Source organism: Gobio gobio (genome assembly GCF_949357685.1).
Source record: "Gobio gobio genome assembly, chromosome: 20".
Taxonomy (NCBI): Eukaryota; Metazoa; Chordata; class Actinopteri; order Cypriniformes; family Gobionidae; genus Gobio; species Gobio gobio.
In genome coordinates this window covers 7393009-7411273 of record NC_137113.1, presented here as the reverse complement: position 1 = coordinate 7411273, position 18265 = coordinate 7393009, and the positions used below count along the sequence as shown (strand labels likewise).

At 36.8% G+C, this 18265-nt stretch overlaps 1 protein-coding gene across 2 annotated transcripts; it reads right to left on the bottom strand.

Annotated features, from left to right (window-relative positions):
* Positions 1-1672: 1672 nt before the first annotated feature.
* LOC307144165 (uncharacterized protein) lies at positions 1673-14423 on the bottom strand. Of its 2 annotated transcripts, XM_079846210.1 has the most exons (10): positions 14243-14405; positions 13985-14111; positions 13549-13864; positions 13370-13461; positions 8581-8618; positions 8437-8504; positions 6799-7171; positions 6306-6478; positions 5459-5665; positions 1673-1899 (listed from the first exon to the last, which is right to left on the bottom strand). In XM_079846210.1, exons 2-6 carry the CDS (start codon positions 14099-14101, stop codon positions 8501-8503), a joined length of 567 nt encoding a protein of 188 aa, XP_079702336.1. In that variant the 5' UTR covers positions 14102-14111; positions 14243-14405; the 3' UTR covers positions 1673-1899; positions 5459-5665; positions 6306-6478; positions 6799-7171; positions 8437-8500. The 2 variants fall into 2 exon arrangements, with proteins under 2 accessions (XP_079702336.1, XP_079702335.1); XM_079846209.1 differs by having other exon boundaries at positions 6799-8504; positions 14243-14423.
* Positions 14424-18265: the final 3842 nt, after the last annotated feature.

The window sequence follows — 18265 nt, the reverse complement described above, 5'->3', positions numbered from 1 at the left end:
GTATGTGCTGAAAACTTTTTTCACCTTGCTTTTACAAGAACAAGATTATCAACTTTTTGTACATTGTTGTATGTTTTGTTTATTTGATGTCATGTTAGAAAATTGATGTATACAGTATACAGATTCATTCATTTTTGTTATATATTTCTGGTTTTGCACAAACATTATATATATATATATATATATATATATATATATATATATATATATATATATATATATATATATATATATATATATATATATATATATATATACTGTATATATATATATATATATATACTGTATATATATGAAAAAAACGGAGTTTCCCCTTCCTGTTGAGTAATATCACTCACATGTTTTCAAAGAAACACCCATCCTTCATATTCTTAAAAAAGCAAACAAAAACAAAAAACCCGATCCATTTATGTCAACAATATATAAATGGAAACTCATTCTTTACACACCAAAACTATTTTACAAAATGTTATGACTATCTTTATTATTAAAAAAGATTATTAATGACAAGATACAAAATTTAATTAAATGAAATGTAACATTAGCTTGATAATTATAAATATATTTTATCTCACACATACTGTTACAAACGCCAGCGAAGATACCCGTGCACCTGTCGCATTTCAACCGGCTTTTTAAGCCACACACACATTCACTCCTCACAAAGTTCACTCACGTCTTAGTCACAGAATATCACTTTCAATTATTTTTTTTTTAACACTCAGGGGTGGAAGAAGTGCTGGGGAACCGGGCAACTTTATTGATGAAAACGTGGCCAAATCGCTCCTCTCTCCTCTGAACTCTCCTCTGGCAGTGCCAAACTCCGTTGCTGCTCCGGAAAAACAAACTGCATCCAATGCTGATTCAATCCGGAGGGGGGCACAGGGATGTCCATGGGGTCTTTAGCCAAGCCTCCCCTGACCCCCCACCCCCTCTTGAGAGAAGATCTCACAGAAACTGTGTGACAACACCCTGACAAACATTCCTCCCCCCTCCCCATTTTGCCCTCTCCTTGCCCTATTTTCAAGTCACCAAATGCAGATATACCAGTGATGATGTATCTTGTAAATCTATTGTTTTATCCCTTTCATGTTTGATGTCTTTTTCCACTCTCCAAAAACACACTTTATGGAGTCACTTAAAATTGGAGTCAGATAAAATTATTAATGGAGTCAGATTTAAATATCAATAAATTAAGAGAACTTCACCAAAATGCTGAAAAGGCTTACACGCAGAATTCCTTTTGACCAAGCCATTAGCATCCGGTTTTTTGGCTAAATGGATGGAAGTTTACAAAACCAATTTTGGCAACTGCACTTTAAAGTGACCCTTTAACAACAACGTTTTCAGAGTCTTAAAGAGATAGTTCACCCAAAAATGAAAATTCTGTCATTTACTCACCCTCAAGTTGTTCCAAACCTGTAGGAGTTTCTTTGTTCTGCTGAACACAAAAGAAGATATTTTTGAAGAATGTGTGTAACAAAGCAGATAGAGCAACCATTGACTACCATAGTATACACACATTCTTCAAAAATATATTTTGTGTTCAGCAGAACAAGGAAACTCATACAGGTTTGGAACAACTTGAGGGTGAGTAAATGATGACAGAATTTTCATTTTTGGGTGAACTATCCCTTTAACTCTAGGGGTCATCCATCATTTAGCTTTAAAACAGCCAAATCCTGGACTATTTTGAATTCCAAAGTCCATTTGTGACTTAAACAAAGTGTATGAGTCTAGGAGAGGTAATTTCAAGGAGTTTGAACATGTATTTGCCATTGGGAACGCAGAGTCATCCAAGAACTCTATTTGTGGCAGTGGTTCCAAGCCAGATGGGGGAAGGAGACAGCCCAGTAGCAAACATCAAAACATCTTCTACAGACACAGCAGCCTGACCTTCTGCAAAGAAAAACAATTCAGATACATAATTAGGGGTTCAAGCTCGAAGAGCTGGATTTTTATTATAAGTTTTACGGCTCTGTAATCACGTGATGGATATCATTTGATAGATATCCTCATACTGAACAAACTTTGCCTCAAGAACTACTGCTGTCAATCAAACTGTTCATCAAAAATGCACTATTATCTTAAAAACCTACTTGAACAAACTAGTCCTAGATTTTTTGCCCAATCACAACCAAACCAGTGCAGTACAATTCTCTGGACTCTCTAGATCAGTGATTCCCAACCACGTTCCTGGAGGCCCACCAACCAGTGTTGCCACAGTTACTTTGAAAAAATCTGATTACTGATTACTAATTACTCCTTTAAAAAGTAACTTAGTTACTTTACAGATTACTTGATTTTAAAAGTAACTAAGTTAGATTACAAGTTACTTTATTAGTTACATTCATCAGTTGCCAACAACACCTCTGCAGCCGCAACATAAAAATGACACTCGTTTTTGACAACACTTTATTGGAAGTGCATTTTTAACAGTAACGTCAACAATGAAACTCCTGAAATTGTATCTCCAAAAAAAATCTTTTGACTAATTTTATAAAATCTAAACATTTTAATGAAAAGGTATAAATTACTTTGTGTTCTTATTAATTACATTTATGAAAAACAATTTATATTTAATTTTTATTTATATTTATATATGAATGTAAATAATTATATGGGCCTACACAAATAATATACAATTACAAGATTTATAGTTTATTGTAAACGTAATGTGCAGCTCTGTAAAGGGACAACAAATATATGATAGATACGTGAGAACAGTATCTTCTACGTGAAGTGCACAAAACTATGAAAATATATGAAACGCTTCAAAACAGAGCAGCAACAAAGCGCTTATGCGCATCCCGGGTGCAGAATGATGCGCTTAAAGCAACAAGGAGTCAGAGCGCAGTGCAGTGCGAGTGCACATGTAAAAGTTCACGGCATAAAGAGAAGATGAGCGATGAGCGCACAAATCCTAGTCTACTATGTATATCGGTCCAAACATCCACTGATTATTTGTTTCTTCACAGTTTTAAATTCCGGTTATTGTGCGTGTGATGCTAATTAATAGTCCTTGTGTTGTCACCCGGTTAGCGAGCACAACATCGTTCAGAAACCGCTAGATAAACTCCAGGAAGATAAATTATTTTATCTACATATCAAGTATTATAATGGAAATATATTATATTGGAGTGAGCCTTACCGTGCTGCTGACTGTAGCCGAATGCGACGCGCAGTTTGAATGCTGAACGGAGAATGATTGACAGCTACAGTGGAGGAAAGACATTCAGCTATGGAATGGCTTTAGATGACTTTGTACTAGAAAATCATATACTAATAATGATTGCTGAAGGATAATGTGACAATATATATTTCTGATGATTATTTAATTATCACGACATGCCTAATCTGAGCAAGTGACTGCCTGTCTTGAGTTGTCGACAGACGGAGTCGGCACGAAATTTGACGGAGGCGGTCGCCTCGTAACTCTCTATGCAGGAAAAACCCTGCTGAGACTAAACAAGAAAGCAAAAATATATATTTTTACTAAGGAAAATGACAAAAATAGTAACTTGGATAAATTACTTTAATCTGATTACTGGTTTGGAAATAGTAACGCGTTAGATTACTCGTTACTGGAAAAAAGTAGTCAGATTAGAGTAACACGTTACTGGCATCACTGCCACCAACAGTGCACAACTGCACATTTTGCATCGTCTCCTTTGTCTGACACACCCACATCAGATTTTGGAGTCACTACTAATGAGCTGATGACTTGAATCAGGTGTGTTTGATTGAGGAGACATGCAAAATGTGCACTGTTGGTGGGCCTCCAGGAACGTGGTTGGGAACCACTGCTCTAGATCAATAATTATATAAAAAAGTTGAACTTTACCATTTCAGTAGCCATAACAGGGTCATTTAGAAAATGGGCATGGCAAAACACTCAAAAGCCTATAAATCCTAAACGAAAACTCAGAACTTCACAAAAATTGGTGAGCATATGAGACATAACATTGAGACATAAAGAAGCATGCACAATTTCATGGAGAACGAACCATAGGTGGCACTATCAACTTTCAAAAAGCTTTGAAAACTATCATTCCTATGGTAAATTGCCTGTAAAGGTTTTTTCCTTCTGTGATTAAGGTGGTTAAATTATTGCTAAAAAAAAAAACGTAATGTCTTTTGATGCTTATGTGCTTAAAGGCCGGAAATGCTTGAACCCCGATAAATGCTGCTGCTTTAATTTGCCATGTGTTTTCTTAAAGCTACACTGTGTGATATTTTCCCCCATCTGGCGGTGAAAAGGTTTATGACCATCCAGTGAATATTAGTTTCTGTTCCTCTCAATTCCGATTTCGTTTTAACTCCTACGGTGGCCGATTTAGTCCAAGATTAACATGGCTTCCAGTTCGACCTCGTCCACATTCGACACGGTGCCATCGAGTGTTAAAACGCTTGAATTTACAGGTATGTCCCTCTTTGGCTAATGTACTTTCAAGATGGAGGGGCAACATGGCGACCGGCATTCGAACCCCTCACCCGTATGTATTTTCAATGGCATATTATAAACTTACGAGAATACTTTATTACTTGAAAGAAGTAAATATACATTAATGATAGGGCTGGGTATTGTTAGGAATTTGACAATTCGATTCGATTTCGATTCTTGAGGCTTTGATTCGATTCGATTTCGATTCGATTGGATATTGATATATTAGCTTCGATATCGATTCAATAATAAGTAAATACACAAGTAATGAAGTACCTAAGTATATTTTTAAATAATGTGTGCAGTATTACCAATGTTTAAGTACAGATTGACCCCAGCATGTTTCCTGTCATGGTTTATTTAGCAGAACAAACCGTACAATATTGTACATGTGTTGAATACAAACCACAACTGTAACAAACAGGTGCTTTATTAACACCTCTAAAGTGCATGTAGCTGTAAGTAGTAGACAGTATATTTCTTTCTTCCTATACATTCAAGTTATAAAAGAAATGTAAACAGAAGCACAAAATGTGCATACTCATAAAAGAAAGTGCAACCATAGATATGATAACATTACAAAGTGCTATTTTGTCAACACAATAAATAACACTGAACAGCTGATCAGAGAACCTTTGGCTTATTTACTTATTTACGTCGGCTTTTAACGTTGGCGGTGCAGGCTTGAACGGAGCGCAGCTGCTGTCTGCCATCTTGCTGTTTTTGTAAAGCGCGTCTTGTACAATGCTGAACCGCTCTGAACGCTCTCACTAGAGTGTTACCCACAGCGCCGCCACTGGCCGGTGGGCTGAATCGATTCATAGGATTTGATGAATCGATATTGAATTGAGAAACAAATAATTGCAATGCATTGATGAATCGATATTTTTACCCAGCCCTAATTAATGAGCACATATATTTTTGAAAGAACTAAGTGTTTTTAGCTAAGAATAGACTAAAAAAGTTACACAGTGTAGCTTTAACTAGTTATAAAAAACAAATAAACGAACAAACCTTCACAATCAAGGAGATAGTCTGCCCAGTAGCCCATGGTTGGACTTTCTTTAAGTCTTCGATTACTCCCCGAAGGATTGAGGTCAGGTTTGAAAAGTATCTCAAGCAGTGAGTTGCTTTTCAGAGTGGCACAGGGCAGGAGCCAGCAAAGTTGGGTGTTGCTGCAGTGCAGTCAAAAACTCCAGGGTTGAAAGACCCTCCCTGAATCTACAGAGTACAGAACATTGTTTTACTGCTGTGTAGTGGTAATTGAATTGAAATTAAAGAAAACTATTAACTATTATTTTCTCTACAATGAGAAAAATGAGGGGGATATGTTGTGTATAGAACCCTATTTTTGCGTTGCACATTAAAAGTGAATTATTACAAACTAAGTATTACACACAGAAACAGAAGACTGGAATGACACAGACGGCTGGGTGGCTTGAGCACTTATACGGTGCCTTCAGAAAGTCTACACACCCCATGCACTTTTTCAAAACTTTGTTGTGTTATGGATTCAATTTAAAACCGTAATAAATAGTTTTTCAGAAATTGTAGCAAATTTAATTAAAAATGTTTTTGTGACATTCGCATAAGTTAATGAACCCTTTCTCAGTACGCTGTTGAACCAGGCTTTACATATCCATCAACATCAGCACACTCTTATGTGATTTTATAATATATCTGCTTTTATATTATATATAGAAACGTTTAATTCAATACAATTTTATTTATAGTATCAAATCATAAAACGAGTAATCTCAAGACACTTTACAGTAGGTCTACACAACACTCTATAATATATAAATTATATAAATACATAAAAAAAAGAAGAAGAATCTCATCACTACAAATATCGTCTTACCTGTCAATTACAGATGAGTTGCGGTCAATAATATACCATTGGAGGTAGTCTGAAACAATTTCTTTTTTTGCTTCCACAGTAGCCACATGGCTCAGACAACCTGCTGTCTGTAACATTGTGCTGTCTCATATCATACATTCGTGCAGATCACCCAATGAAGCAGCATTCTCAATCTGAAACACATGAAAAGGGGCATAAACACCCCAGTCAATAACTGGAAGCACTGTATCTCTGCCTTTTTTTATGAGATACATACACAGCATAGTGTAATCTTACACCATCAAAAACGAATAAATTAATGAAACAAATTCTGCACTGGATATAAGAAGTAAACATTGTCTCAAAACACTGCAAAAACGATGTAAAACTCTGCCCTGCCCTGCCCTGCCCTACCATACCATACCGTAGTCTTATACTATTCTCACCTCTTGCAAAGCTTTCCCTATTTCTTCATCAGTTATTACATTAATTGGTGCTTTGAATGAAGGCTTGCCTGCAAGATAATGTACAAGATCTTTCGACAGGAAATGGGGTCCTGGACCTCCATGCACAACTGACACAGCAATCATCTTTCCTGCCAGGTAGTATTCATCCTCCCTAACAGCTGTGAATGAATTCATATTGCAAAATTAAAACAAACAATGCATTATATACTGTAAAATACAAGCATATGTCAAGTGATAAATATGGTCAATGATCATTAACCAACTATTAGTAGCCTATAGTACACATCTAACCCATAGGCTTACCATTTGCATTGTAGACCAAGAAACCTGTCCTTCTGGTCCATCAAAAATGGGCCGGTCTTTTAGGTGTTTCATTAGTAGAGTTGAAAACTCTCGGCTTGGACCACCAGAGTCTATTCCCTATTCCAGAACACCAGTATCATCAGTAAATTTGACCAGCATGTCACAGGTTTCAGAATATGTTGTACGCTTGAAACCTCTGACTGCCCCGTCCCAAACATTAGCCCTTGAAATGTTGAACTGGCTGACTCTTTAATGATCAATGGGAAGTGACAGGTTTGCTACTGTTACGCCCTCTAGGCGTATGTGTCTTGTTTTGTGTGTTCTGTTGCAGGAGCCTGCTTCCCCATTGGTTCATCCATTTGCACTTGCTCCAGACAATCGCTGCCTGTCTTGTGACCAACCAATCACACACGGGGACTTGAGATGATCCAGGGCTATAAAAACTCAAGATGGCTGCTATACAAGGAGACCTCTTTTGTTTTGTACTTCTTGTGGTTTTTTTGAATGTAAAGCTTTTCAATTGGTTTTCCCTTTTTTTTTGACTTTGTAAGGTCCCTGGACCTTTTGTGTGTTTGTTGGATTTTGTTTTGAATTGGGAACAGGTTAGGGGCCCTGCACATTGCTGCTACACGTAGACCTTAACCCTGTATAGTAACATCAGGTAAGGAGTGTTGCCACCTGTTGTAAGTTTTGTTTTAGTTAGCGTAGGTAGTTTTTTTTGTTCCTGTTTTGTTTCTAGTAAGCTTTTCCTACCTTTATTAAGTTGGACTTTTGGTTTTCCTTGTTTCTTTTTGTTGGCAATACTCTGGTTCCCTTTTCACCCCTTTTATTTCTTTTCATTCTCTTTTCTGATGGACTGTAAATATGTAAATACATTTACCGATCCTCAGTAAAGCTTTACTTATTATGCTCCAAGCTTGGTTGGTGGTCTGCTTAAGTCTTCCGTTCTCTGTGTATTATGAGTTGTTCTAGTTGATTCTAGATCTAGTCTATGTTGATGTCCCTTACATACCTCTAGATTAGTTGGGACGTAACAGCTACGATGTCAGGTAATGTAATGTCCGTCTCCTCCCTCCAATGAAAAAAGATGACAATTTGTGGATATTCCAGATATACCAGAACTATTGTACAGTGAAAAAACAGGAGTGCTACAGTCAAAAGCTGTCATATTACATTGCTGTGTGTTGGAAATTCTTCACATTGACAGCAACCAGCTATTCGTCCTCTTGCTCAACATTTGGTGAATACAGGTCTGTGTATTTACTGCTGGGAAATTACCATTTCCATGTTAAAACATCTTACAAACAAAAATGTCTTCCCCCATGTAATCAGTTAAACAAACTGAAATTATGTCTGTCAGTCATGATTCTTTTTTAATTTACCCGTAGCAGGAAGTTTTTACTGGATTTGTTTCAGGTGGATCCAGATCCTCAGCATCAGATATTACTATCTGAAAAAAAGATTAAAATGTCTGAAACAACAACACTGAAAGCAAGAAATGTCATGGCGCCAGTCTGCCTTATTACCTGTCCTGGCTGAATTGTAGATGGATGTCCTGGTGCATCTATGCAACATAATAAAACAAAAATTATTAGCTCCATGATAAAGGCTATACATGTAGTTGAGTAAAAGGTAGTAGTAGAGGGAACAGAAATATATATATTTTTTAGATTATTTTGTTATAAATCACATTACACATATGGTATTTTCTGTTTCAAGTTCATCAGAGTGAATAACAACTTAAAGATAGATTATTTCTTAAGAACATGTGGATAGGAGTGCTTGATAGGAGTTTTTTTTTAGAAATGCTCCAATCAGCATTTTTGGGGCCAATCACCGATTACCGATCACCAAGATCATGATCTGCCGATTGCCTATCACTGCCGATCACAGAATGACAGGGGAATGGCAATCTTTTATCCATAATCTTGCAGAGTTTGCACCATTTGTAGAAATGAAACTAACTCTAAATTAACTGAGTCAAGATCTTGAAGAACCACCAAGTGTTTATTTTAGAAAATGAGATAACTTAAGGCTACTGTAGGCCATCTTTCCCAAATAAATGTATATAATAAATGTATATAATTATCTCACCTAAATATTTGATCATGCAGTGCATTTTTGTTTTTAAAAAAAAAATTTCAGGTAGGTCTAACATTAGTATTGAGGTAAGAAATACTAAAGACATTTAATAAGAAATCAAATGTAAATTAATATTGGTCTTCCCTGAATAAATTAAATTAGATTAATCCTTACACTTAAGGTTGCAAAAGTTAGTCATTCAAGAGCAGTGAGTGTCATAAAGGTTCATCAAACAACACAAGACAGAGAAACTCAGAGACAGCAGCAGTTTATTCGACAGCTGTCACTTTAAGAGTGAACACGGTTACAGTTACATGCAGTTGCACAAATATGAGGCGCCACGTAGGATTTAAATCAAACTTCGCTTATCAATACATACATAACACACGTGCATATACACCTACTCGCATATACATGTATACTATTGGATGTTCAAAATACATATATGAAATACACGTGCACACTAATATGAAATCCACACCAATACATATTATGTTAGTAATGAATGCATACACACTCGTGAATAACTTGCATATACATATAAACTTGACGCACGCATAGACCTATAAATACTCGCATATACATATAAACTTCCATGCATATACACCTATAAACACTCGCACATACATATACACTCGATGCGCGCAGACACACCTATACACACTCGCACATACATATAAACTTCCATGCATATACACCTATAAACACTCGCACATGCATATACACTCACTGCACGCAGACACACCTATAAACACTCGCGCACACATATAAACTTCCATGCATATACACCTATAAACACTCGCACATACATATAAACTCGATGCGCGCAGACACACCTATACACACTCGCACATACATATAAACTTCTATGCATACACCTATAAACACTCGCACATACATATACACTCGATGCGCGCAGACACACCTATACACACTCGCACATACATATAAACTTCCATGCATATACACCTATAAACACTCGCACATGCATATAAACTCGATGCGCGCAGACACACCTATACACACTCGCACATACATATAAACTTCCATGCATATACACCTATAAACACTCGCACATACATATAAACTCGATGCGCGCAGACACACCTATACACACTCGCACATACATATAAACTTCTATGCATATACACCTATAAACACTCGCACATACATATAAACTCGATGCGTGCATACACATCCATAAAACACTCGCGCACACATATAAAACGTGGATGCATGCTTAAGTTGTGTATATATGTATATGCCAGTGATTTCATATGTAGATGTGCGTGAACTTTTCAGTGCAAACGGAAGGCATTTCAGTGTAAAAGGAAGTCATTTCAGTGTAAAAGGAAGTCATTTCAGTGTAAAAGGAAGTCATTAATGGGGTCTTCCTCTTGCAGATCGACATGATTTTCAGAGTGACCAATAGCTGTTACGAAGTGTTTTATTTGCTTGTTCAAGGTGCAATGAAGACGATATCAGGCCTCTTAAGTTTTGAACTGAGTTCAGAGTGAGATTTTGGCGACGGCAGCAGGGGATTGGGTGGGGACGAGGTTCTGATCTGAAAAACTAATTTGTATAAATAATTAAATAATTATATATATTTTTTAATTTAATTTAACATTTCTGTGTGTGTGTGTGTGTGTGTGTGTGTGTGTGTGTGTGTGTGTGCATAGTATTAATTCTTGCATTTCTCTATTTCCAAGAAATATGTCAGGGAAGAGGCAAATTAATAATCCATAATAATTTGGAATATTTCTTTTCAGAATTTACTGTGTGGTAAATATAATTTATTCTGAAGCAATAGTCTCACCAGTGTTCAATCAGCTTTGAGATATTTAAATCTGCATATCTTTGATATTTTTACCTTTTATGAAGTGCATTTTCCCATAATTTTATTATATATAGCCTATGATTCAGCTTTCATTTTTATATTCTTAAATTTGATCTATAAATAAGACACTGTAGGGCTGTTGCCAATCAAATTAAATCATTAACACTGAAAAATGTTATGAGATTGTTTTAAATATTTTTGAATATACAATTAAGAATATTTTTGAATATACAATTAAGAAATGTTGGAAAGAAAACACTAAACTAAACCACCAGTAGGTGGCAGAATGTAAACGTTGTTGTTGCGGGAATATCTAAATCTTACCCGGATACAGCAATGCTATTTTCTGATTGGCTGTCCGGTAGCTGTATTTTCTATTTGATTGGCTGGTGCGTGGCAGGGACTTCTGAACTCTATGTGGAACTTGATCCCTCTCTAATAGCAGCGCAATTTGGTGGGCATTATCCTGGAAATTTCTCTGCGTGAGAAATACAAGGTGTGGTGTGTGAGCAGGTTGAAATGCGTATGTGAGACTTGAGAGCCCTGCGATATATCCTACGGCAGATGATGTTGGCCTGTTATTGATGCTTTGTACAGCAGGCGCCGATGGCCGAAACAAAGTGCGTAATTCAGTTTCTGATTCTGACTGCAGTTGAGCAGAAGGCGACACATTCGATTCAACTGAGTTAGCAATTGATAATAATAGTGGGCGAAGCAAGCACATTTCGCAAAATGCCAATTGCTTCAGTTGTAGCACGATCCCTCTCCATGATTGCAAAGTTGCAAATGCGGTAAATAGGCAGGTTACAAATGACTTCCTTTTACACTGAAATGACTTCCTTTTACACTGAAATGCCTTCCGTTTGCACTGAAAAGTTCACGCACATCTACATATGAAATCACTCGCATATACATATATACACAACTTAAGCATGCATCCACGTTTTATTCTGTATGTGTGCGCGAGTGTTTTATGGATGTGTATGCACGCATCGAGTTTATATGTATGTGCGAGTGTTTATAGGTGTATATGCATGGAAGTTTATATGTATGTGCGAGTGTGTATAGGTGTGTCTGCGCGCATCGAGTGTATATGTATGTGCGAGTGTTTATAGGTGTGTCTGCGCGCATCGAGTGTATATGTATGTGCGAGTGTTTATAGGTGTATATGCATGGAAGTTTATATGTATGTGCGAGTGTGTATAGGTGTGTCTGCGCGCATCGAGTGTATATGTATGTGCGAGTGTTTATAGGTGTATATGCATGGAAGTTTATATGTATGTGCGAGTGTGTATAGGTGTGTCTGCGCGCATCGAGTGTATATGTATGTGCGAGTGTTTATAGGTGTATATGCATGGAAGTTTATATGTATATGCGAGTATTTATAGGTCTATGCGTGCGTCAAGTTTATATGTATATGCAAGTTATTCACGAGTGTGTATGCATTCATTACTAACATAATATGTATTGGTGTGGATTTCATATTAGTGTGCACGTGTATTTCATATATGTATTTTGAACATCCAATAGTATACATGTATATGCGAGTAATTTATAGGTGTATATGCACGTGTGTTATGTATGTATTGATAAGCGAAGTTTGATTTAAATCCTACGTGGCGCCTCATACACAAATGCTCACTCGCGAGTCACGACGGGGTTTACGTGCACACTCGTCAAGACGCTCATTTGGTACATACATTTGTGTGTGTGTCTGACCATTTCAGCGCAATTTGTACTCGCAAGCTTTTTGTGAGATGGCCTGTGTGTGTGTGTGTGTGTGTGTGTGTGTGTGTGTGTGTGTGTGTGTGTGTGTGTGTGTGTGTGTGTGTGTGTGTGTGTCCAGACCGTGCGCGCGAGTGCGGTTTGAACACTGGCAAGACTTAAAAATAAATGCAAATGATAAACTTTAGTGACGATGATTGTGCAAATCCTGTGTCAACTGTGCAGCTGATTTTAGTGCAGATGCGCTGATGTGAAGCCATTTGAGCATTTTGAGGGAGAGAGAGAGAGCGCGCGCACGAGGTGATTCACGCGCGCTGTTTGTGAACTTACGTCCCACAGAAAGTTTTCAAATGACTGCGTAAGTTATTTAATATAGAAATATGAATTGTACCTCACCTTCAGCATTATAGTTATTTTACCCGCGCTGGAAAGAGAATGAGACGGTGTCGCTGCATATCATGCCCTCGCTCTCACGGCAGGGGCGGGTTTTGTTAGTGTTAGTTTTGTTGTTAGTGTTACTATATAATAGCTACTGCAAAATAATCAAAACAAACCTTTTTCCACTAAAATATTGACCAGGACAAAGAATGTATGTGTAAAATTCAATGCACATCTAATAAATAAATACAAACATACATACATATTTTAAAAAAGAGAAATAACTGATGTACCAAAGTGTCAGCTCGATTGAATTCAGCTGTGCTCCTTGTTGTGATGACAATTTCTGAATCAGAATCAGAATCAGAGTCTGAGGTATCATCCACTGAAAGAAAAAAATCAAACAAACATTTTCTATCCTCCAGCAGAGTATAAAAATAAGTAAACATATTGAATAATGAGATCCACTAACCTCTTTTATAGTGTTTTTCTAGGCAAATGAAAAAAGTGATCCTGCAATATGCCTTTCCTATTTCCTTTTTATAGTCTGCCAATTTGAATGGCCTTTCTGACCCAGGCACATGGACCACCTCTGAGCAGTCTGGATACAAAAGGACGTAAGGTCCTTCGTGCATGTCCTTGTTAAATGTTCTCATTTTCTGAACAGCTTGTTTCAGTAGATCAGGTGCTGCTACCTCCGGGTCTGTAAATAACGGGAGTGTTTTCCCTCTTAGAGGTTTTAAATCAGCTCCATCATTTTCATGTGGCACCATCAACCCTACGTTTATCTAGTAAATAACAAAGATATATACTTAATGTATACATAAGTAAAATAAATATACACATACATTACACACAAATACATATAGAGCATTGCAAAATTGTATAGGACGGTCAGTACAACGTACCTGGATGTGTTTTCTTTCTTTAGGCTTAGATCTTCCTTTTGGCCCATAGTTAAAAGACCGAGCCGTTCTTTTGACTTCGAGCTTCTGTACTCCATGAACTGTTTGTATGATGGGCATGGTTGTTCTGCTGAATTGGTCAGTTCCGTTTCAAAACAGAGTTATAAGCGCTCAAAAAATCAATATTAGCATTAGTGAGTTTTTATTCACATGGCCTCAGAGATAGCTAGCATTTTGCTACACTAAACAATAACAACCTACTTTGCTTAGCACTGTCCGGGTGTCGAGACGACCCCTGTGTTTCCGTCTGATCCGCGTCCTTCAGAAACTCCAAACATGACCACACAAAGCAAAACCGCATTAAGCTGTTCACAAAACGGGCAAAACATCCCTCGGCCGCAGTTAGGGTTGCCACCTTTGGTGTGGCAAAATAAGGGACACCCATTCACGACCAAAAAAAAAAAACACGTCATGAAATTATTATTACATTGACTACCTGACAGCTCAATAATAAACCATAAGAAAACATGAGATCAAGTATGTGAACTTGCAACAGAGCACATTTTATATTATTTTAAATTTGATTATTTTATTTATTTCTAAAGAACTTTTTAGTAGCCTATTTGGTGCACTTTAAAGGGACAGTTCAGCCCAAAATGAAAATGCTGTCATCATTTACTCGCCCTCATGATGTTCCAGACCTGTATGAGTTTCTTTATTCTGCTGAACACAAAAGAAGATATTTTGAAGAATGTTTGTAACCAGGCTTCTTTGGGGGCACCATTGACTTCCATAGTAATCTTCCTATGTGTTCAACATAACAAAGAAATGTATTCATGTTTGGAACAACTTGAGGGTGAGAAAATGATGACAGAAATTTCTTTTATGGGTGAACTGTCCTTCTGAACCACTAATCACTTTTTGAATTTCAAAAATGTAATTTTTTTAAATTAATTTACTTAAATTATGACTATGTTATCATGTAGTTATTTGTCCCATTTTTATCTAAAAATTTTTTTAAATGTCATAAACTTTATACGACAGGATTATTGGTTATGTATGATTATAGCGTAGCTAAATTATAAATTACATTTATTAGGCTATAATATATTAATTAACCTGTCTAAAAAATTATAATTCTGTCTGCCAAGCTCTGATAATTTATGGAATATTATATTAATATATTATCCATTAAAAAAAACTATAGGCTACCTTTAGAAGCACAGATGTGTCTGTCACCGCTGTTGCTTTAAGTCAGTCAGTCTGAGCAACTGAAATGCTTCTCACAAAGTGTGCAGTTGTCCTGAGGTTCATCATGAGTTACTGGACAGACCCATTGATACCTTTTTGATATTCAGCTCTATCTGGAGATCCTCTTGCGTTTAAACGGTGGACGCGACGCGACGTTTACAGGCACACGGCACAGCGCAAGTTCTCGAGACTCCGCCGCTATGACAACAAAGCCGCTAAAACGCAATCACGCACAAATGAGCTCCTGTACTACTTATTGTGAAATTGATTTGTTTATATTTGCTATCAGTATTCTCCACACTGCAAAATCCTTGTGTGTTTATTGAACTATGTGTGACCTATGTAAAATACGGAACAAATCGCGTCCCGTATTGGTTTGATACGGAACGCGTCATTTTGCTTGTAAATACGGGACGATTCCGTATTTTACGGGACGGGTGGCAACCCTAGCCGCAGTCCATGTTCGATCACCATAAACGTTATTTACGCCATTTACTCCACAACCACAACACAAATTGACCGTGCTCACCAACAATGCCTTTCATTGTAAATTTGTTTCGGGACTGGTAAAAGCGTTTTGCGTCTTTTTAATTTGTTTTCTAAAATGTAAATTTGTTTCGTCCTTGGTAAAAGTGTTTTGCCGATGTAAATGTGTTTTATGATAGGTAAAAATGTTTTCCAAAATGTAAATTTGTCTTGAGCTTCGTAAAAGTGTTGCACACTTTGTAATGTTGTTTTGCACTTCCTGGCCACTGTAGCCTACTACATAGGTACTAACAAGTGTTTTTTTTTTATTGCTGGTAGATTACAATAAGAGCATACGGTAGCTATGTAAAACACATTGCTGGTTTGCAACACAGCAGTATCTGATTAACGTTACAGATGGTAGCTATGTAACCAGCATGAACATGGCAAAAAAAAGTTTCCTCAGAGCTGCACATTAGTTATGCTAAATTACACGTGTGCGTAGTAAGCATACGGTATGTCACATCATGTCATCCAGCCTCAAAACATAACAACTAGGGGTGCACCGAAATTTTGGCCGCCGAAAATGTTTAGCCAAAAATCGCATTATCGGTTTCGGGCCGAAAAAAACCCACCAGCCGAAAACGTAAACTGAAACTGAATGTCACTCGCCCCTCCCATCCGTGCACGAGCGCTTAGGTTTCACTCACGATCGAGCTGTTATATATTAGGATTTGCATATCAAATATTAGGCATGTCAGAGTTTCAGATGAGGACACCAATAGTGTTAATTTCATCAGACGAGATGAGACTAATTATGTTCGTCAACAACCTTTTTTTCCATGACGAAGACAACGCAGACTAAGACTAAATTAACATGCATTATTGTTGACGAAAAAGGACGAGACTAAAATGTTTTGCATAATATAAAAACCAGGATAAAATCTCTCTTCTTTTTCGTCTACAATCGTCTCTACTTTTTCATCATGAGATAGAATATTCAGCTGTTCAAAATATTCCAAAGGGGTTTGCGCTGTTGCTCAAGTACAGGGCTGCGTTCGAAACCGCATACTCATTGAGTAGGTAGTACTCATTTTCAATAAGTACTTACTTAACGAGCTCTAAAAGAGTAGGTACTATATTGCCTGATCTCGTTAAGTATGAATGCGAGCCGCACTTTATGCGCCATGTTGACGTTATCATGTGACCTACAACGTTATCTCAAGCGCAACGACTTGAAAGACGAGTGACAGGTTTAATTAATCGATCTATAAATATCTTAATATTGATTAAACTTGCTAATTTTGTGGTCTTGTTGAAGAAACAGCTGCCCATTTATTTTGTGATATTAACCCATCTGACCCAGTTTTATCATTACCAAAACCGTGATCTCTTGAATATGTTGTTAATTTCTTTATTTTATATGCAAAAAATTTCATCCACAAGCAAAATTGGCCTAAATCTCGTTTATATTTTCCTTTTTTTTATTGCATTATGATGAATTATTCAAAGATATCTAACCTTATTATTGTTTTTTTTCTTTGTATATAATGTATGCAAACCCATGATATTTGTTTTGTTTTATCATTATGATTGTTAAAGATACAACCATGTAATTATAAAATAAAAGATATGAGTGACAGATGCAGTAACAGCTCAAAGCATCAGTAACTCCACAGCCCGACCTGTGCGGTTTCCCTCAGTGTCTGCACAGAGACTCTTTCAGCTGCTCGAAGATCTCACCTTTGGAGAACACTGTTGATTTTATACTCTTAAAATGTAAGTTCACTATTCAAAATTAAGATTACCCCAGAATGAATTGCATTGCTAGCCCACTAAAACACTTACAATAATAATGACAAATGCTGACCAATACTTAATTATATTACTTTTTCTTAATTTTTTTTACTGAAAATTATATTGTTTTAGTAAAACAAGCAAAATGCAACTTGTCATATGACATAGCGATGCATGAATATACACTAGACAAATGAATACCAATTTTCAGTCAAGCAATTAATAAATGCATGAGTTAATAAAATATTTTATTTACGGACAACAATAGGAAACATGAATTAATGAGTAAAAGAATGAATAAAAGTAAACATCAAAAATGAATAAGTCACCAACACATGAAACAAAGCTTTATTCAAACGTATTGTTCTAACAAACTATCACATTTACAGGCGGTGAAGCCCACATCTGCTGCCATCTCAAAACAGCTGTGCTTCTGTGGCTTTATATTGATGAAGCAGTTGACCACCGTGAACACCTTCTCCTGTCCCAGCCGTCCCTCATGTCCTCCTGAACCCCACAACCCTGAAGCAAGAGTGAGAACATGTGTGGGACAATCTGACTGCTGATGTCTGCTCCAAACATCCGTGTGTCTGCTCTCCACCAGCATGACTACTTAAAACGCTTTACAATTCATGCTGTCAGCATCCCATTTCTTGCCATATTTAATGTAATATTTTTACAATTACATGCTATTTGTATTGTAGCTTTATGACTTTTGTGGTGTAGTGGGCTAAACACTGAACTGATAAGCAGAAGGTTTCCTTGAGCAAG

Excerpts from the sequence above, each read along its gene's own strand:
- LOC307144165 (XM_079846209.1), bottom strand. The coding sequence starts at position 14,101 with ATGCCCATCATACAAACAGTTCATGGAGTACAGAAGCTCGAAGTCAAA. Across the intron at positions 13,462-13,548 it reads AGAAAAACACTATAAAAGAG|TGGATGATACCTCAGACTCT; the intron begins GTTAGTGGATCT and ends TTTTTCTTTCAG. Across the intron at positions 8,619-13,369 it reads TCAATCGAGCTGACACTTTG|ATGCACCAGGACATCCATCT; the intron begins GTACATCAGTTA and ends TATGTTGCATAG.